General features: G+C 47.1%; 1 protein-coding gene across 1 annotated transcript in view; it reads right to left on the bottom strand.

The window, feature by feature from the left end:
- Positions 1-20,891, bottom strand: part of KIF19 (kinesin family member 19) — a 42,561-nt gene that overhangs the window by 1,938 nt on the left and 19,732 nt on the right. The window contains exons 3-18 of the mRNA XM_048488710.1: positions 20,140-20,250; positions 16,879-16,966; positions 15,975-16,111; positions 12,881-13,006; positions 11,539-11,733; positions 10,862-11,008; positions 10,272-10,394; positions 8,696-8,843; positions 7,966-8,140; positions 7,620-7,818; positions 7,189-7,459; positions 5,839-5,960; positions 3,968-4,122; positions 2,519-2,627; positions 2,112-2,208; positions 119-519 (exon numbers count right to left, since the gene is read on the bottom strand). Of these exons, the coding sequence (XP_048344667.1) occupies positions 119-519; positions 2,112-2,208; positions 2,519-2,627; positions 3,968-4,122; positions 5,839-5,960; positions 7,189-7,459; positions 7,620-7,818; positions 7,966-8,140; positions 8,696-8,843; positions 10,272-10,394; positions 10,862-11,008; positions 11,539-11,733; positions 12,881-13,006; positions 15,975-16,111; positions 16,879-16,966; positions 20,140-20,250 (2,604 nt within the window). The remainder of the gene's footprint in view (positions 1-118; positions 520-2,111; positions 2,209-2,518; positions 2,628-3,967; positions 4,123-5,838; positions 5,961-7,188; positions 7,460-7,619; positions 7,819-7,965; positions 8,141-8,695; positions 8,844-10,271; positions 10,395-10,861; positions 11,009-11,538; positions 11,734-12,880; positions 13,007-15,974; positions 16,112-16,878; positions 16,967-20,139; positions 20,251-20,891) is intronic.

Below are 20,891 nucleotides of genomic sequence, written 5' to 3' on the forward strand. Positions count from 1 at the left end.
TTTCTTGCAAAAGGTTGACTGCTGGGAAATGAGAACTCTGCCCTGCTCTGATTAGCTAGCGCATTCTGCAGAAAGAATGCACCTCCCTCATTACAGTTCTGGGACATGGAAGACATACCCTGTGGCCAGTGACCTCAAAAGATCGTGACCTCCGCTTCCTCCTCTTGGCTTCTAGCGACTCCTCTCTCTTCTCCTGCTTCTTGTTCCCCTTTTTGTTTGTCCGGAGCCAGGGTCCAGGGGAACGCCGGGGTGTATTTCTTCCTGGGGCAGTTTCCCCAGTGCTGCTGGACAGGTTGTCCTCACTGATAGCATGTTGTAGGCTGGGGCTGGGTGGCTGGTAGAGGGCAGGAGTCTCTTGGCACAAGGGGTCCTCACTCTCGCTTAGAGAGTGCAGGGAGAGGCTGCTGCATTCCTTGGTGGGCTCCAGCAGGTTCAGGCGGTCGGATTCCAGCACCCTAGAGCGGCGGCGGGCAGCCTTCACAGCAATGCTCTTGGTGCCGCTCACTATCTCCTTGCGCTCTGTCAACGGAGGGTGCATATGCTTAAGTATTTATGTGCATAATGATTTTTCTGACAGAAACATGCTTGGGGTGTTGTGTGGTTTCCGAGTTGTATGGCTGTGTTCTAGCAGCATTTTCTCCTGACGTTTCGCCTACATTTGTGGTTGGCATCTTCAGAGGATCCTCTGAAAACGCTAGCCACAGATGCAGATGAAACGTCAGGAGAAAATGCTACTAGAACACAGCCATAAAGACCGGAAACCACACAACACCCCAATGATTCCAGCCAGGAAAGCCTTTGACAATACAAGAAACATGCTTCCTCAGCCAAGAATCTAAAATGCCTTGGCTATGGAGATGTGTCGGGTCAGGTAAACGTGCCAGAAAGCAATGGAAACGTGGTTCTCCTTTTAACAGGGCAAAATGCCTTTATCACAATTCTTCCTCAAGGTAAGCAACACAGTGGCAATACAACAGGAGCGAAATGTTAGGAGAACGTCCTGCTTGTTGTCAGAATAACCCTGTTGTCGAAGGCTTGTGGATTATTTTAACCTTCTTCACTTCCTGAACAGCACCTCAGCTGCCCACCCTAGCCAAAGCCCCCTGCAATTTGTTGGGGAGCTTGGGCCAACCAAATGGAGTGCAAATCCCCAAGGCCCTAGTGGTGAGCTTTGGAGGCTACTCCAAAGAACTGATGTTGGCTTAGGCTGTCTGTCTGCCCACTCTCCATTAGCCTAAATTATATCAACTTGGTCCCTACCTTCATCTTATCCTCATGGGGAGAAGAAGACAGAAAGGCTAGTTATCCGCATCCCTACAAATACAAGCACTCTCACAAATACATTCATCCCGGAGAGTTCCAGGGCCAAGCTGATCGATGACAGTAGAGAACACTGAGTCTCTACCCAAGTTGCTTTCTTGGAGGTGCCAAATGGAGCAGACTTACGGCAAGAATGGCCAGTAGCTGTTTTCTCTTTCTGAGGTACCTCTGGCCAAACAGCTCACTGAGGGGCCCTTCAGAAGAGGCAAGAAGGAGGTGGAGGGAGCAGGCAGAGCCTCTGCCTTCCCTCCCCCTAGAATTATTACAGATCTTCATTCATACCTATATACCCAGGTAGAATATTGTGGCAAGCACGCATTTGCATTCTGGCTAAAGAATGGGTGGGAACTGTGCACACATTTCCAGGGCCCAGGCAACACTCTGAACTCTTTACCATAATATGCTCTATAAATGCCATTTGAGAAATAAAAGAGGCATTTCTCTTTCTCAGCTGGTGCACATGTGTGTATGAGAGGTACTTCTGTGCATCTGGGGAGCACAGCCTGTGTTACAAGTTTGCTAGGGCACCAGATAAACAATTCCTGACCCCACTGGTCAAACAGAGAGTTTGGCTTCAGGCAAATCAGTTTGTGGTCCAGGAAACAAAAACATGGCAAATGCAGAGAGGGGAGGGTGGAGGTAATACCACTCCCCATCAACTTTTACCTCTCCCAGGTGCTTGTTTCTGAGGAGAGACCTCCCACCATGGAGGGTGTTGCCATCCGGTTGCCAGCTTACACTCTGACAGAGATAAGGCAGAGTGGGGACCCAAAAATCCAGGTTACAATTACCTCCACGTTTCAGGATGCCATCAGAGCAGTGATCGCTGCTGTCAGGGGAGGAATTTCGTTGGCTTGCCAGGCTAACGAGACTCTCCCGGGATACGTACTATGGAAAGGAAGAGGCAGGACAGGTCAGTAGGACAGGTCAGTAGGACTTTTCCTAAAGCACTGCAGATATCCCCTTGTCCATGTGTATGCACACTGCCCCACAGTCAGAGACACCCACCCACATGGCTCCACCTGTGGAAAAACTACACAGGTGTTTCCACCATTGTTCTCCCAGCTTGGAGGGGGGGGGGAGTCCTCCCCTTGCAGTCTGGCCACTATGTAACACGGTCTCTTATACAGATAAATGAATAAAACGGAAGCACATCCCATTCCCTGCATATAAAGTTTCCCCTTCATATAGCTCACACCTCTTGGCTGATCATGCCATTGATGCGGATAGGAGGCGGGGTTACTACTGCTGAAGTCTTGATCTTCCTGGCCCGTGGACTGGTCTTGAACACCTGACTGGCTTCACTACTGAGAAGAAAAGAGAGATTCCATGTGAACACTGCAGAGCCTCAGATCTCTGGAAGATGCAGAAACCAAGCTGGGAGCCCAGTAATCACTCAGTAGTCTCAAGGAGGCAGGCCAGAGGAGGTGGTGATTTGCATGGGAGTATAGGAAGGATGGTGTGGAAGCTTGGCCTTTTGTTTCCACTCTTTCCCCTTGCAACCCCCTTCTCCAGTTGCTTTCCAAACATCTAGGGTTTCTAGATAGATGTTTACTGTGTCGTAGGGCAAAGGGGCAGCTGCAAAAGGGACTGCAGAGAATCAGAAAAGGTGTATTCTCTTTCAGCCTGCTTCAGTATGAGGGGCCAGCCAACTCTTGCCCAGCTCTGGCCCATGTCTAACAGAACAGCTTTTCAAGTCAACATGGTTGTTCTTGTGGAAGAGTGATGGGGGAAAGGTCTGGTTTGTGAAAGGTCTTGGGCTGAATGCCTGCTGCCATCAATTCAAGAACGATATGTAGCACAGCCTCCATTCAAGACAGCTCAAAAGCACTTACAGGAGAGAAAGGGGGGTGGGATATAAATCCAAACTCCTCATCTTCTAAACACGTTACCTATGCTGTAGCAGGCTCCATAGAACATGTGAAAGGTTCCTTGTAGTAACAAGAAGTTAGTGTCCTCAACCCTTACCCAACATTTTGTGGACTCAGTTACCATTGGAGAATGAAAAATCCCAAGTGTCCATACATTTTTGGAGTTGAACCTAAGCCAGTCTCCTTTCTAAGAATGACAAGCAGAGATCTCCAGCTCACACAAATCCCCATCTCTGATGTCTGAGGTTATTTTTTACCAATCAGAACCATGTACAGCATAGTCCCACCCCCATCAAGCACCCAGAAATGGCTCTGACCTTTCATGACAGACAGCCTGGTCCAAACCAGCTCATCCTTTATCTGAAAGGGATTAAGTCTGCCAGGATGGTCTAATGTGGAATGGAAGTTACTAGATCATTCTAATGGAATTTAGGGGTCCAAGATCTCAGATGTTCTAGGTGAAACTCTTGAGTCTTAGCAAGTTTTCGGATTCCTGTTCTGGTTGGTGTCAGAGAGAAAGATAATTGTAGGAGTGAGGGAAAGGTTAGAGAAGAGAAGGGTTGGAGGGTTTTTTATGTGTCTTTGCTGGCTGTTTTGTGTTGTTTTGTGCAGCTCTGCTTGTTCTAACATAACTTGTTATTTCCATGAAGTACCTCTGGGACCAGTACGACCGTTCAGCTGCAGAGATGCACTAGCCAACCACATGAAATATGCTCTGGAAAGTCCTTCTTGCAAGCCCAATCACACTCTTCCAACAGGTACCACATGGATCTTACCTGTCTATCTCTGGAACAAGGGGTGGGAGAATGCCCCTTCGAGAATCTTGCCGAGGGGGCTGTTGATACTCAGAGCCCAGTGTCTTGATGCTCTCTTGGTCTGAGTCCAGGATGTTTTCCACTGCAAGAGGGGGGAGCTTTGGCACAGTTGTATCCTGGAGGGCAAAAAGCAGACCTCACAGTGAGTTAAACAGCAACCCAACTACACTTCTTTGGCTACAGTTTATGAACTGGAGAATGGAAAAAAGTTTGAGGCCAGTGACCCCTTTAAGACCAAGAAAGTTTTGTTTTTGGTATAAGCTTTCAGATACATTGAAACAGAAGTCACCAACCATTACATATCGGTAGAGGGTGGGGAGGGTGTTGCCTGTTAAGAGCTAATAGGTTCAATATGCATACATAACTGAATGTTAAGTGAGAATGGATTAATGCAGATGGTGAAACCTGTAAATAGTAGCACCTCCCCACCCTCTTCCTGTACGTTATGGTTGGTGACTTCTGTTTCAATGTCTCTGAAGAAGTGTGCCTGCAGATAAAATAAGAGTATAGTGTCTAGATCAAGGGAAGTAATTGTACCACTCTACCAGAGGCGTAGCTCCAAGGGGACGGTGGCGGGGGGTGGGTGGGTGAATGATGCACCAGGCGCGCGCCCCTGTGGGGGCATGGCAGGGCATTTCAGGGCAGGGCAGGGGCATTCTGGGGCGGGGGCGAAGAACACACCAGTACTCTTGGTATGCCTCTGCACTCTACTCTGCATTGGTCAGACCTCATCTAGAGTACTGTGTTCAGTTCCGCAGTTTAAGTAGGATATTGACAAGCTGGAACATGTCCAGAAGAGGACAGCCAAAAATGGTAAAAGGTCTGGAATCTATAGCATATGAAGAGAGGCTTAGGGAGCTGGGGATGTTTAGTCTGGTTAAAAGGGGACATGATAGCTATGTTTAAATATTTGAAGGGACGTCATGTTGAAGAGGGAGCAAGTTTGTTTTCTGCTGCCTCAGAGACTAGGACACGGAGTAATGGATTCAAGAAGCAGGAAAAGAGATTCCACCTAAACATTAGGAAGAACTTTCTGACTGAGAGGGCTGTCCGACAGTGGAATTCACTGCCTCAGAGAGTGGTGGAATCTCCTTCTTTGGAGGTTTTTAAACAGAGGCTGGATGAACATATGTCGGGAATGCTTTGATTGTGTGTTCCTGCATGGCAGGGGGTTGGACTTGATGGCCCTTGGGGTCCCTTCGAACTCTGTAATTCTATGAAAGCTTATACCAAAAATAAAACTTTGTCTATCTCAAAGGTGCCACTGGCCTCAAACTTTTTTCCTGTTGCTTCAGACCAATATGGCTACCCACCTGAATTGAGCTGGAGAGTATGATGGTAAAATGGCAACTGTCAAGAGTTTTTTAAACCACTGGGAAAGAAGAGCTCAGCTCCTAGCTTCACCCACAACTTTGCTCCCCCCCCCCCCCCCCCGCCCGACTCACTTTCTACCTTCTTTCTGACAATTCCACTAAAATGCACAATTGAGGTTTGGATGCATAACACTTGGGTGAGGCTGGCTTATGCACTGTGAGAACTACCTGGTTTAAAATCCACTGAGAATGGTAGGTTGGGAAAGTCCTGTCCTGTTTTGTTATTAAATGTCAATAGGATTTCAGAGAAAGGACACCAACAGAAAGTCTGTGTCCCTTTGTTTGAGAATTCAACCCAAAGGGCAGGAATTTTACAAAGCCAGCCCAGCCCAAACATTTGCCACATAATAGATCTAGGCCTCTAAAAGGTGCAGACACTTTGATCTGGGTTTTTTTGGGAAGGGGATGACGACACTGCCAAATGGCTGTGGTGTGTGAGGGCCAGAGATGGCACAATACCTTCAAGGCTCTAGCAGCTGCACGGTCAATGGCTGCCACACGATCTAAGCTGCCCTCCTCCAGTTCACACAGGTAGGCTTGGTACATTTCTTCCAGATGAAATGGCACTGACAACTGAGACTCTGGCAGAGAGACAGCAAGGAGAGTGTCAAAAATATCTCAAGAATCAACAAAGCTCTGTCCTGCAGTTGAGACTGTGGTCCTCCAACAGCCAGGAGAATAGATAACCCTGGTAAGAAATATTATGCTAGGGCAGGGGTAGGGAACCTGCGGCTCTCCAGATGTTCAGGAACTACAATTCCCATCAGCCTCTGTCAGCATGCCCAATTGGCCATGCTGGTAGGGGCTGATGGGAAATATGGTCCCTGAGCTATCTGGAGGTTCTATGCTAGGAACTTAGTACAGGAATTTGGTGCCAGGCCAAGATACTGCATTATAGCAACACTGAGCTGTTATAGCAGTGGTTCTCAACCTGGGGGTTGGGACCCCTTTGGGGGTCGAACGACCCTTTCACAGGGGTCGCCTAAGACTCTCTGCATCAGTGTTCTCCATCTGTAAAATGGATAAATGTTAGGGTTGGGGGTCACCACAACATGAGGAACTGTATTAAAGGGTGGCGGCATTAGGAAGGTTGAGAACCACTGTGTTATAGAGTTCTGGTCTGCTAGGTGGCCATGCAAAAGAATCTCAGCTAGACAGTCTGCATCTAATTGAACAGAAAGGACCTCGTCTGTGCTGTGGGATTTGGAATGGTCAGATATTGGAAGCTAAGCAGGGTTGATATTTGGATGGGAGACCACCAAGGAAGACTTTGCAGAGGCACACAATAGCAAACCAACTCTGCTTACTCACCTGCCTTTAAAATCCTGTGGGTTACCATAAGTCGGCTGCAACTTGAAGGCATTTTACACAAACGCACAATCTGTGCTGGGTGTTGCTTCAGGGAGAACAGATTTCTACAAAAAACATCTTTCTTGGTCCTTCTCTCCACTTTAGACACACACATCAACCTCTAATACGCACTGCAAGAGGTAGAAAAATGCAGCCTCTTCTTGCACTGACACAGGAAGTGTCACAACCATCCTCTTGGTCCTCAGCTGCCCTGTGCTGAGGTATGCTGAGCGCCAAGGAGGGGACTGATCTGAAAATCCCTTTCCTTCACAATCGCCCTTTGACCTGGGATGATTACTTCAGAACTCTCTCCTCCTGGGTTATAATTTTAGGATCTAATTATCCCTGTCCCCACATATAAACCGGAACACATTTACAGGGCACATTTACAGGCAGCGCTTATGAATGCAAATACAGTGTATTCTTTACAACAACTCCAAGTGGTGGTTGTGGCCCTACCATGAATTATCTGCCTCTGTTCGTGAATGATGCGGTGGCAAAGATTGCGGTGGCGCTCAAAGCGGCGCACAGTTCGCTCTTGGTGCCGGATGAGGTTGTCTTTGAGCAAGGCCCCGGACTGCATGGCTGTGTTCTCCACCTCTAGTTCATGTACCTTGCACAGCAGGCTCAGAACCTCCCGCTGTTCTTCAGAGCTGATGCGCCATGGTAAGGCCTCCTCCAGCCGGTGACCACGCTGCCGCACCTCCCAAAACTTCCTTTCCAGCTCCGCCTGGCACAGGAAAAGAGTCACATGAGGCCATTGGGCAGAAAAAAGCAGCACAGGACAGCAAACTGGGCCACCACAGAGGGAAGCACTTCCTTATGGCCACTACCCTGACCTTCTCTTCCCTGCCCATTTTAGTTGAGAAGTCACCCATCCCCTTGAACACCTTCTGCTTGTGAAGTTTATCCTGCTCTCCCAGGAGGGTGGTGATGTGTTCCCTAGCTAATGCCACTTCCTGTGGCTCTGGAACATCCGATAGGTCATCGCCAGTGTCAGAATCCTTCTCGCATTCATCTTTGCTGTAGCTCTCTTTCCTTCGCTCTTCTTGCCATTTCTGGGTCCGACGTGTCTTCTCCTGCTCCCAGCTGGGTTGGGGGTGGGGGGGCGGGGGAGAAAAGAAAGTAGAGGGACTGCATCAGGACTGCATCAAGACACTTTTACTAAAAGAATAGGATCTTGGCAACCCAACCAACTCCAAAACACATCCTGCCCATTGCTGGCTCCCAGCTTACTCAGCAATGGTGAGCAGATGGCGGGAGCTCTCAATTTGGATCTCCATGTAATTGTTTTCCAGCTCCATGAGGTGGCGCCGCACATCCATCTGTTCCCGGAAGGTGCTAATCAGCTGTTCTCTCAGTTGGTCCATCTCCTGCCTCTCAAAGGGGTTGCCATGGAGTTGGACTTCAGCTGTGACACACAGTGGGTGGGGGAGAAGAATTGCTCAAGTGATGCAAAAAAGCCAAGGAACACAGACAGAGAAAAAAAACCACAGAACAGCCACACTCCTCTTCTACGCACCCAGTAGAGCTACACTCCACCACCATGTGCCTCTCCCCGATCACAAGGCTCTTTAAAACCTCCGTAGTGCCACCTTATTGATTTGCCAGAAAATTTGCTTCCAGTGTAATCTCTGTGATCTGCTGTGCTCCATCCTCTTCCTTTGGGTATAGATGTCACAATGTATTGCCAAAGGCTTTCGCAGCCAGAATAAACTGGTTGTTGTGAGTTTTCCAGACTGTCTGGCCACAGTCTGGTAGTCCTAACGTTTTGCCCACATCCATGGCGGGCATCTTCAGAGGTATGTCACGGTAAGATGTTTTTCTCTCCGTGACTCTAGATGTCACATTTTGTCAGTAATAAATTAACCAGATTGCAGGAAACAAATATCCGCTTGAATACTGGAGCAGAACATTTTCCTGCAGGGCCAGCCAATTCCCTCACACCCTGCAGGACTCTTCCTACCTTGAATACTACGGATGTCAGACCGCATTGGGCGTGGCTCTTGTTGTTCAATCTTCCGCTGCAGCCTCTGAATCTCACTGCGCAGGTCAGCAATGATGCTTGTGTATTGGGCGATGTGATAGGAGACATTCAGAAGGTTACGCTTTACCTGCCAGGCACAGAGAGGGAAAGAATTTGAGTATTAGAAGCCTATGGTTCCTTTAAACCCCAATTTGGTGAAACAACACTGCTGCATCCTACCACTTCTTACTGCTTTGATGTGGTTAGTGAATGGCAGTGCTGTAGAATGGTTAGAAAGTTCATGTGATGGAGTGGTTTGAGGGAAATTTGGAGAAGGCTTTGCTATGGAGGGGACTAGAACAAAAATCCAGGACATTCTGGAAACCAGGTATCCATTACCACAAAAAGAGACAAAAAGGGCCTTGTTGGATGGATCAGTCCATTGTCCATTTTGTCCAGCGTTCTGTTTGCAGCAGTGACCAGCCAGATATTTCTAGAAGGCACAGAGCCATATGGCTCTGAAATAAAATACTTATTTATTTATTTTATATACCGCCCTCCCCCTAAGGGCTCAGGGCGGTTCACAACAAGGTTAACACATATATTAAAACATAATTTAAATATCAGTTACATAAAAACAGAACCTATTTAAAAATGTGGATGGCGTCTGGCTACCCCCCTCCCCCCTTTTGTGCTCACAGGAGGCCAGATGACATGGTACATATATATTTAACCAGGCTGGCCAAACGCCTGGCAGAACAGGTCCGTCTTGCAGGCCCTGCAGAAACTCTGTAAGTCCCGCAGGGCCCTGATCTCCCTAGGGAGCCTGTTCCACCAGGTAGGGGCCAGGGCTGAAAAGGCCCTGCCCCTCGTGGAGGCCAGCCTGATCATTTTTGGGCCAGGGATCACAAGTAGGTCCTCTTCCCAGGAGCAGAGGGGCCTACTGGGGCAATATGAGGAGAGGCGGTCCCTCAGGTATGCAGGTCCGAGACCACGAACGGCTTTGAAGGTCAAAACCAACACTTTAAACATAACCCGGAACTCAATCGGCAGCCAGTGCAGATGGTATAGGATCGGTGTAATTTGATCCCTGCTCGAACTGCCAGTAAGCAGCCTGGCTGCTGCATTCTGAATGAGTTTTAATTTCTGGATCATGGCTAAAGGCAAGCCCGCGTAGAGTGAGGTACAGTAGTCTAACCTGGAGGTGACCGTTGCATGGATCACCGTCGCTAGGGAGAGGTACAGGGCCAGTTGTTGTGCCTGCTGCAGATGGTAGAAAGCTGTCTGAGCTGCCCGGGTGACCTGGGCCTCCAGCGACAAAGCTGGATCCAGGATCACCCCAGATCCAGGATCATATCCAGTATGTCTAACAGAAGAGTTGCATTCTCAAATGAAATCTGCTCCCTAAAAATCTGTGGGCCAAGCTTCCTCTAACTAACACAAATGCTTGGTTTGAGTCTGGAATGTCACTGTACTGGCTTGGCTACAATGGAGCAGGCAAGATAACACACAAAAATAAGAGGTCAGGACTCTGGCTGAGGAGAAGAATGGGTAGAAAAGAGCTGCAGGACTGTACCGTAGTGCGGATACTCTTGGCACGCTCGGCATACGTCAGGGTACTCCGTGACTCCTCAAAGGCACTGCTGGCAGGACTGATGTGAGCAATCATCACGGTCCGACTATTCCCACCTAGGGAGTCCTACGGTTAGAGAATAGGGCCACACGGCTTCATATAGGCCACAGGTAGCCCAACAACTCTGTAATCTCACATATGTGTGAGGTCATTTAATTCCCACAAGAGCATTTAGAGTAGAAAATGGCATCTGGGAGTTTTTTCCCCTCCCTCTGTAACAAAGACCATTAATTACCTCATATCCTGTTATAATTTTGCTGAACATTTCCCCACAAGCAATATCTCAAGGGTGGGGAAATGAACTTCATGACATGAGGTATGTTGCTGTAAATTGTACGGGCAGGGAGGGAAAGAATTAAGCCACAGCGTTGCCATTTTTGTTTACCATAATTTTAGTTTAAGTCTCAGGAGTATAACATTTAAGAACTATTGATATGTCATCCTTCCCGGTAAGTCACTTCTTGGCTCAAGAAGATGGTAACACAGGCTGTGCTCGCACTGCATCCATGACAAAGGACGCCAGCCCCACGTACCTTGAGAAGGCGGGTGAGCTTGCTGTCCCGGTAGTTGACATACTTGACACCTGCTCTGTCACTAAGAGCGTTGATGCAGTTGCCAAGAGCCAGTAGGGAACGGTTGATGTGAGCTCCCTCCTTCATTCTCTGGCCACGGTTCTGGGTCTGAAGGAGGAGGAGAGTGGGACAGGCATGAGAATGAAGCAGTTGTTCCAGCAAAGGCCAAGCGAGGGACATGCAGAGCCATTTTTCTTGGTTGTAATTTTGAGAGTGGGCTGGAATCTATTGTTCTCCTAATCACAGCTCGTTCTCTTTCCAGCATCTAAGCAGCTTTCAAAGTAGCTGCTTTCAGAAAGGAAAATAAGGTTTTGAGAGAGGCACCAAAGAAACTTGAGGTGAATTAAGTCAGGAGCCTGCAACATGAGGCTATGCTTAGGGGGAAAGGCTGAAATGAGGGAGAGTGGGCAGGATATGAACATGGCAGGCTGAGGGAGATGGTAGAGGAGGGGAAAGGGTCTGTGAGAGAATTTTTATCTCTCCCCTCCAATATATAGGCCAAAATAACACTTTCATGAGCAAAATGGCAAGGAGCTATGCATATTTGAGTGCCACTGTGGCGTAGCAGAGCGTCAGAATAGGACCCTCCTGCCCTAGAATATTTCACTGCTGAGAGGCCTGTCTGTTTCTCCTTGTACCTGAGAGGCCCGCTCAGAGCCAGCTAAGTCGATCATGAAGAGTCGGCCCACGCGCACCTCCTGCATGATATTCTTAATGCGACTCTTCTGGCGCACAGTGACCTGTAGCACAGCATGGGATCGTGAGGAAGCCCGATTGGCTGCTGTGGACTCTTGTGTTCGCTGCTTATTGCCCTTCATCAGCAGCTGCATTATCTGCAAAGAAACGAAGCAGCTGAAAGCACACAAGTCTAAACCAGCAGCCATTAATATCGCTGGAGTGGAGGAAGAGAAAAACTTTCTTCAGCGTTGGGAGCGTATGTAGGAGGTCACCAATGGATTCACAATGTAATGTAGACCGTCACAGCTGACCCCACCTGACAGGCAGATCGGACAGAGATAGATTTTACAAACCAGACGGGAAACCAAGGGGCCTGTGTGGATCCTGCCCATTATCTGCAAGATTTCTTTGCCCATCAAATTGATTCAAAACGCCTTTCTTGCTGACAATATCACTTAACATTAATGAAAGAGATCCAGAGAGGCCATAGCCTGAACAGTTACTTTCTTCTGCTGGGGAGCAGCCAGGTAAGAGAAGCCACCCGGCATTAGTTTAGCACGTCTTCCAAATCCTTCAAAACAAGACCCCAAATGGTGGCCAAGAGGTACTGAGTTGGTTTCTCTTTTCTTAACCAATATCCAAAGAACAGGACTGCATTTCTTGCCCTATCCCCAGTCTCAAAAACTAAATCTGAATACAAACAGGAACCAGCCTTATTCCCATTTTAGTACCTCTCAGTGAGCAGAACAATCAGGCTGCTCGATAGTATTCAAATCTCAATCAACCCAAACACTAATACAAAAGGAAAAAATGATGGTTAGATTATTCATAGACCCTTAGCCAGAATGCAAATTGAAGATGTTATTCTGACAGCATCTCTAAAACAAGGAAGAACTAATGCTGTTTTGACCACCTCTGGAGACTGGTTGCTAGGCTAGTTTGACCAAGATTCCTTCCACACACACAGAATAATGCACTTTCAATCCACTTTCACAATTGTTTGCAAGTGGATTTTGCTATTCCACACAGTAAAATCCAGCTGCAAAGTGCATTGAAAGTGGATTATTCGGCATGTACGGACCGTCAGTTCTTTAAGTTCAACAGGCTGGATCTGGATTGCCATCTAGAACAAATCCTAATTCATTGCAGTGAAAAAGTACAAACTATGGGTAGGCTCTTGCAAAACAGTAGTAAGTAAAATTAGTAAGTGGGGTCACTACCCTGCAGGACTGCACATGGGAGTAGCAACCTTTCAGGCCCTCTGGTCCTCTCCACTTTTATAACTGGCTGATCCCCATTCACCTCCTTAGCATTGATGGTAGACACTTCAGTAATACCGGCCACTTGGATAATGCCCTTGGAATCTTCACGCAGGTCCAGGTACCCAAGGGAAGGGTTGAGCAGATCTCGGATCATCTCGTTGTAGATCTAGTTAGGAGAAAGACATCAGATCTTCATCAGAGGGACCAAAGAAGCATAGCGGTCAAGGTTATGTGTGTCTGAGCAGAGCATTTGGGCAAACTGAAATCATGCATGTGGTCAAGAGAGATCTTTTGTATACACTGCTTCATGCAAGAAGCTAACAGTATATGAAACAGTGTCCACATAGAAGTAGCTGCTGGGAGAAAACATGTCAAGTCTAGGAGAATTCTCAGCAACATTACAGAAGCCCTGGCAGAAAAAGAGGATTAGAGAATGTAGTTCCTTGTATGCATGCTCCTCTATTATATTCCTCGCTTTGCTCAGCTCAGTGAAAGCTAAACTTTTTTTTTGTATGCAAGAGGGGTGGGTGGGGTGGGGGAATGAATAGCATATTGACAACCAACACATTAAGGCCGTAATCCTCAGAATATGTTCCCAGAAGTAAGCCAGCTAAATAAAACAAAACTTACTTCTCACTAGAAACTTATTTTTGCTTAGGATTGCTTAGGATTGCTCCTGTGTTGCCATGGGTAGATAAAATGCCTTTCATGGTCCCCACCCTTGTTCTGCCCACAGTCACAAGACTGGGCTATTAGCAGGACAAAACACTGAATATCAGGACACAGAACAACAGGAAGTCAGATCCTGGAATCACAATTGGAGACTGCTTTAAATTCTGCTCCCTGAATCCCTTCCCCAAGGTAACAAACCAAAGTTTGGAGTTGCAGCTGCAACTGTTCCTTGGGTCATGAACAGAACATAAGAAAAAGATGGGCATTACACATATTCTGAATGTCTGATGGTGAAACCTGAAATCGACCACTGGCTATACTTTCCTATGGATGCGACAGGGATATATGCCCTACAAATGTGCAGTTCTCTGCCTCATGAGGTTCATTAGGCCACCTCCCCTCTGATCTGTCTGAAATGGGTTAAGGCTTGTTTTTGAAAATTTCAGAATTGTTTCAGTATGTCTTCAATCTGACAAGGGCCTGGTGTTGTTTTATTGTATGGTCTTAATCTTATCTTTAATATAATTCTAAAAACAGGCAGCAACAGTTTTCACACAATCACAATAGCTGCACTGTTTGTCCCCCTCCTGACCCAAGCAATCCCACAGGGGTTTGTGGCTGAGACATTTAAACTTGATAATCATCTGAGGTTGAAGTCCATGCCCATATTCCCCTCCACCCCCAGGGAACTGGGAGCTATCAGTATTGGTGGGCTGAATTTTTTTGCATTTGGGCAGTGCAGGCTTCTTTCACTCTCGTTTCAAAGGATACCACCTGCATGACTGGAGCTTTATTCCGCCCCCTGCCTCACTCCCTTCCCTGCCAATCAGAGTGGGGATATGTTGGTGTGAAGGACAGCAATGGGCCAGGAGATCAGGGGGAGGGGCTACTTGGTCCTCTGGGTCTGAAAAAAACTAGAATGCCAAAAGCCTCCCATGGCTTACCCCATGTGGAGCACTCCCACAATACAGGGGAAACCCACAGTGGTACCTGTTCCAAGGTCATTTGACCAGGTATCTGAGTTACTGAGATAGGAATGGATTGGGGCCTCTGGATCAACGACCAAGCACGTGAGACTTTGGACAATAAGTTGTTGAAGAGGCAGCCCTTTCCAAGGGCCAAAAAGAAGCAGCTTTCTCAGCTAGTTCAAATTATTTCCAGAAGTATCAGTTTCACTGTTGTTTCCTTGCCTGAGATTATAGGAATCATCCAATCTACTCTAGATGTCAACGGAGGTGGAAGGGAGACTACTGACTTTATGGTGGTGACAAAAAAAATCTCCTTTCAGCCAGTGCTGACTTCCAGCTGCATCATGCTGTAGCGAGCTGGTTTTGTGGATGTCCTGGCCATGTGCTGAGCTCAGTTTTGGTCAGCTTCTGCCATCTGCTTGAAAAGCTACTCTTGTACCAAATGCTGAATTTGGTGCCTGGATGCCCAAACTTACTGAAAACCATGGCTGTCAGGGGCTAAAGCCTGAGTACGCCTGAAGGAGGAGCTGGAGGAAGAGAGAGGCAGCCGAGAGCTCGACTATGGAACAAGGTCCTGCTCTTCCAGCCGCTCACTCGGCCTTCCCTGTTTTGTTGCTGGGTGGCTGTTTGTTCCAAGCTGCTCACATGTGTCAATATTGTACTAGCCTCCATCCTGGTGTGTAACCAAGGGGATTATCTATGCACAGCATGATGTGCTCGCCTGCCATAAAAACAGAAGGGATGAATGGGGTGTCTGGTGAGAGGCAACCTAGGGGGTTAAGGACAGTTGGGTAACAGCAAGATTTAGAGCAGAACTGCATCTCTATTGGGAAGGCTCCTTCCGTTGCAACTCCTTCCCTTGCCACAGTGGCATAGGAGGTTAAGAGTTCGTGTATCTAATCTGGAGGAACCAGGTTTGATTCCCAGCTCTGCCACCTGAGCTCTGGAGGCTTATCTGGGGAATTCAGATTAGCCTGTACACTCCCACACACGCCAGCTGGGTGACCTTGGGCTAGTCACAGCTTCTTGGAGCTCTCTCAGCCCCACCCACCTCACAGGGTGTTTGTTGTGAGGGGGGAAGGGCAAGGAGACTGTAAGCCCCTTTGAGTCTCCTGCAGGAGAGAAAGGGGGGATATAAATCCAAACTCTTCTTCTTCTTTGCTTCTTGAGTTTTTCAGATGAAAGTAGGGAAATGACTGAAAAGTAGAAAAGGTGCATCTTTGCAATGAGCAAACAGAGATGAGAACCTGGGCATCCAAATTTCAGGTACAAAAACACAGTTCAGCCTCTTCTCAAAGAAAAACGACGTGGGAAGTGTTGCTATTCTAGGAGCACCACAGAAATATTTACGTGAATCAGAGCACAGCAGATGAAAAAACAATCACCCTAACACTGATCAGTCCCTTCCCATTTCTACACTATGATGTAGACGCCTGCTTAGGCTGTCCCTCACAACCACATCCCTTCCCTGGCCCCAAGGTGACTCCACCTCACCTCTAGGTAGGACATGGACACTTCATACTCCATGTCGTTGCTGGTCTCCTCAATAGCATGGAAAAGGTCATTGAGAGTCCGAACATAGATCCCAGGTTCATTGTCTGTGCCAAGCATGGTATAGGTCTTTCCACACCCTGAAGTGAGAAAGAGAATACTGAAAATGGTGGCAGATAAACAGGTAACATATTTGCATTTTTGGTTTGTTTGTGTGGGTGTGGAAGGGGTTGCCCAAATTTGGAATTTAGCCTTAGAAGGGGTGGCTATTTATTGCTTTAGAAGGTTTTTTTATGGGTTTAGAAGGGGTGGCTATTTATTGATGTGAGGGCCAGCCAACTAGAACTACACAAATCTGGCTTTTGTTCAAATGGAAAACACCTCTCTCCCCCTCACTCAAAGCCTGGATAGAAGGCTGCACAAGTGTCATAACTGCATTATTTTGTCACAACTGAATTTGTCTATATCGCCACTCTAAAAGGACTTTCCTGGGATAAACTGATAGAATGGCTATTCTGAAAGGGCATGGAGCAGTTTGCTTTGAGTAGCTGTGCTAGAGTAAGATGTAACAGTTTTTCCAAGGATTTAATAAAAACTTTTATCCAGATCTACTTGTCTCAGATCTACTCCAATGTCAGTGAAAGGGCAGTTTATTTTCTGCCATTCACAGGGCACAGCAAAACAGGTTCAAAAATCCCTGCTAGTTCAAAAGAAGGAAAGCATGTTGTCCAAGCATGCTTTCTCTTGACCCTGCCCTTCCTCATACCCAGAGAATTCAGCAATTTTGATGTTTTTTTTCCACAGCTTCCCAAGTTAAAACCTGAATGCCTGCAGTAACCAGAGCTTGGTTGTCACAAACAGATGGTGAGATAGTGTATTGTATTCAGACCAGGGCCTGTTCACTTACCAGTGGGGCCATAGGCAAACACTGTAGCATTGTATCCAGAAATTACACCTTTTATGAGACCTTTGGTGGTGGCACGGTAGACCATCTCCTGCAAAAGGAGATGAAAACATGAGGGTATCAAATATATTAATTGTTTCCAGGGAAACAATGTAATAAAATTACCCAATGTGAGGAAATGCGAAGCACTGAACAACATTGGTTGTAACATCACCAGGATTTAGCTCCTATGGTTACTGTCCTACTGCTTGCTCAATATAGGAGAACAGAGATTCTCAAGCTCCTAGTGAGCCATCCAAGGTCAGGAAGAGACTGGCCTTCTACCAGATAGATGGGTTCCAGGGTCATCTCAATGGTACATTTCAATCGTTTTAGACTCTGGACATGATTACCTTCTCTCTGTGCCTCTCCCCGCCTCAGGAGATCACTAGTTTGAGAGATGTTGATGAAATTTGTATTCCTTTGATTTGGAGTATGATACAAGTTTCCCAGACAAGCTCCTGATCTAGAGAAGAAGTCCTACTTCTTCCACCCCTCACCAATTTATGTGTACCTTGAGAATGGTGGGGCACAATGTTTTGCGGTCCATTGTCTATATATATATGCATGCTCTGGGCGGTGTACAACAACTAATATAATCTAAAATAACAAGAAGAGCACATTCAATAAATACATACAATATAGCCAAGTTAGGAACTCCTAAAATCACGTAGAGTGTTAAGAAACAGCATATAAAACATTGCATCCGGCAATCTAAAGGTCCCTCTGAGGAGGGAACGGAAAGACCCAAGATGTAAAAGGCCACAGATGATAAAAAGGGAAGGAGGGGGCGCCATCAGCAGCCAGCTTCTCCAAAGGCCCGGTGGAACAGCTCGGTCTTACAGGCCCTGCAGAACTCTCCAAGGTCCCGCAGGACCCGGACAGTTGGAGGAAGAACGTTCCACCAGGGCTGTAAAGACCCTGGCCCTAGTGGAGGCCAGCTGCATCATTGAAGGGCTAGAGACCACCAGAAGATCGGCCTCTGCTGAACACAGAGGCTGAATTGGGACATGCAGGTTAGACGGTCCTGAAGGTACGAGGGTCCCAGGCTGCGTAAGGCCTTAAGGGTTAGCACCAACACCTTGAAGACTATTCGGAACTCAACTGGGAGCCAATGCAGACGACGCAACACTGGCAAGATATGATCACTAACGGCATATCTTTGCAGACATCAGAAATGCATGGGATCATCCTCACACTACCCCTCTCTGAAGGCATCTTCCCTACCCTGTTTCTCCGAAAATAAGACAGTGTCTTGTATTAATTTTTGCTCCCAAAGATGCGCTACGTCTTATTTTCAGGGGATGTCTTATTTTTCCATGAAGAAGAATTCACATTTATTGTTGAACAAAAAAAATATGAACATTTATTATATACTATGCAGTGAGATTTGTCATCACTGAAACCAGTCCCTCAATTGCAGGGGTGGGGGGCCGAGAAGGCCCGGGGGGCAGGAAGGGGGAGGGGTTTGGGGGGTGCACATGCTTCCAAACAGAAACTTTGCTACCGGTACGTCTTACTTTCAGGGGATGCCTTATATTTAGCACTTCAGCAAAACCTCTGGCATACTTTATTTTCAGGGGATGTCTTATTTTCAGAGAAACAGGGTACATTGATCTTTTCCTCCACGTGGGAAAGAGTTAACATGAAAAGAAGTCCTAAAACCACAAGTTATCTTTGTTGGCATAATTAATTTCATTGAAGCTGGACTGCAAGCAGGTCAAAAAGAACTGGTTCCAGAGAACTAAAAATCTTGTAGAAAAGAAAGGGAAAAGGAAACTCATACTATGATGCATATAAACATTCCCATCACATTGACTAGACTAGAGGGAGGTGAAGCTGAAATTCTGCCTTGAAGGTCATACAAGATATACAAATGACTGGGGAGTCTGGCTTTGCGTGTTTGTGTGCCTCCTACACAACACAATCTGACGAACAAAGCATTTGGATGTAACAAGTCCAACAGGAGAATTCAGTGTTCCTTACCTATGCACTGAGCGATAACAATTACAGTGCAATCTGGGTGGGGACCAATCCCCCTCTGGATGTGGCAAGGGCTCCTGCCAGTTTAAATGCCCTCTCCAGGACACTTATGCTAGCAAAGGGACAAATCTGCCGGTGGCCGGCCACTGCGACACCCCACAATCTCCAGTTGGCACTTGCACGCCACCCCCAGCTATGCTGGCATTCCAGGGACATTCCAGGGGGCAGGGTAAACCTTAGTCAGCCTTTAGAGCCCCATATGTCGTAGGAACTATGATTTTTGCGACATATCTCTATTCTCCCCTATAGGGGAGTTGGAAGTTTTTTAAAAAAACTTTTTCAGGCTTCCTGCATCATGGGAGAGCCCTGTGGAGCGCGTGGAGCGGCACTCAAGTGGCATCATCCCCCCAGCTCTGGATTGAGCTGCTAGTCACCAGAAGGCAATATCCATCCACCCTGTGAAAAATGATTGGTTGTCTGGTTGTTGTGTGTTTTCCAGGGTGTGTGGCCATGGTCTGGTAGATCTTGTTCCTAACGTTTCGTCTGCATCTGTGGCTGGCATCTTCAGAGGTGTATCACAGACCACGCCCACACAACCCAGAAAACCCACAACAACCAGTTGAAACCGGCCGTGAAAGCCTTCGACAACAGACTGGTTGTCTGTTCAAAACCAGAACTTGCTACCCACTCTAGGTGCACCAACTGTCATAGGAGGAGTAGACCTTGCTAAAGAGCTCCAGTTTCACCATTATATGCAAATTAGCTTGAAACAGAGCTGGTGAAACTGTATCTTGAAGTTTGGTCCTGCCATCTCACTTGCCACCTGGTACTATACCTGAGACAGGCAAGAACGGGAGGCTGGGATGACAGAATTGTTTTAGGACTGAACAATATGTTACACAGCAGACTAAAATGCCCCTGACATTTTTAGGAAATGGAGATCAGAAGGAATGGGATGAGCCAGGGGCTGCCTACCCTTTACACCCTTGGTCATTTCCTCTCTCAAAATCCACGCCCAAGCTGCTTTTCAACCATTGGGAAAAAAAATCAGGTATTCCTATCCCTGAGGTAAAAATTACTGGAATCTCTCTCCCTTCTTTTATCTTCTGATCAAGTGGCAGCCTCCTGCAGATGTTTTTCATTTTAAAAATGTATACATTGGGAAACTGTGTCTGTTGTATAATATCACCTTTGGCCCTGATGGCCGTGGGTAAGAGGGATATGGGTGAGTGAAATTCTGACCTGCGTAGCAGCAAAATCAAAGGCAACATCAAACATGTAGGATTTTTCCCGTGAGCGGTTGGCGCGTAGTACATCGTCAGGGTCCTCCATTGGGTCCATCAGGACAACCATCTGCAAAGGACAGCATTTGTTTATCCACATTATTGGTGGGGAGGACAAGGAGGCAGCTGGCAAGTGCAACAGAAAATCAGTACATTGATTGACCAAAAGGAGACATTTTGCAGCCACATCTACGCAGCCCTGCTTTTCACTCCAGTTTTTAATCCAGAATGGATACATTTGCCCATCCTTTCACTGGGAACACAGCCATGCTGGCATGGATGAAAATAAGGGTCTTGACACTTAGGTTACAGAAATCCCTTTGAAGAGAGTTGAAGGTGATGAAATAGAGAAGCCAGGAGACGAAGGTTCGGGGTGTACAGGCTTCTTCTTTCTGTCCTCACTGCTATCTCTGAACAAAAAGGGTTTTGTAGGGTCTCAAAACCCTGCAAAACCTATTTGACCACAGATCACAAAAGAATGAGTTGGGCACCCCAAAGGCAACATTTCCTCTCTATCACATTGACCCCTAGCCCTTTTAAATCCAACTTCCAGTCATCCAGACCAGTTGTCTCCAGACATGCACGTTCCTGTTCAAGTGCCCTTTTCTCCACTTCTCCTGGGCATCTGGGGTCCTTTCCTTCCACCTGGCTCTAGCTTTATTCCCTCTTAACTCCTTTTCTTGTGGGTTTTCCTCTCTCCATTACCAGCCT

Source organism: Sphaerodactylus townsendi, linkage group LG03, assembly GCF_021028975.2.
Source record: "Sphaerodactylus townsendi isolate TG3544 linkage group LG03, MPM_Stown_v2.3, whole genome shotgun sequence".
Classification (NCBI taxonomy): domain Eukaryota; kingdom Metazoa; phylum Chordata; class Lepidosauria; order Squamata; family Sphaerodactylidae; genus Sphaerodactylus; species Sphaerodactylus townsendi.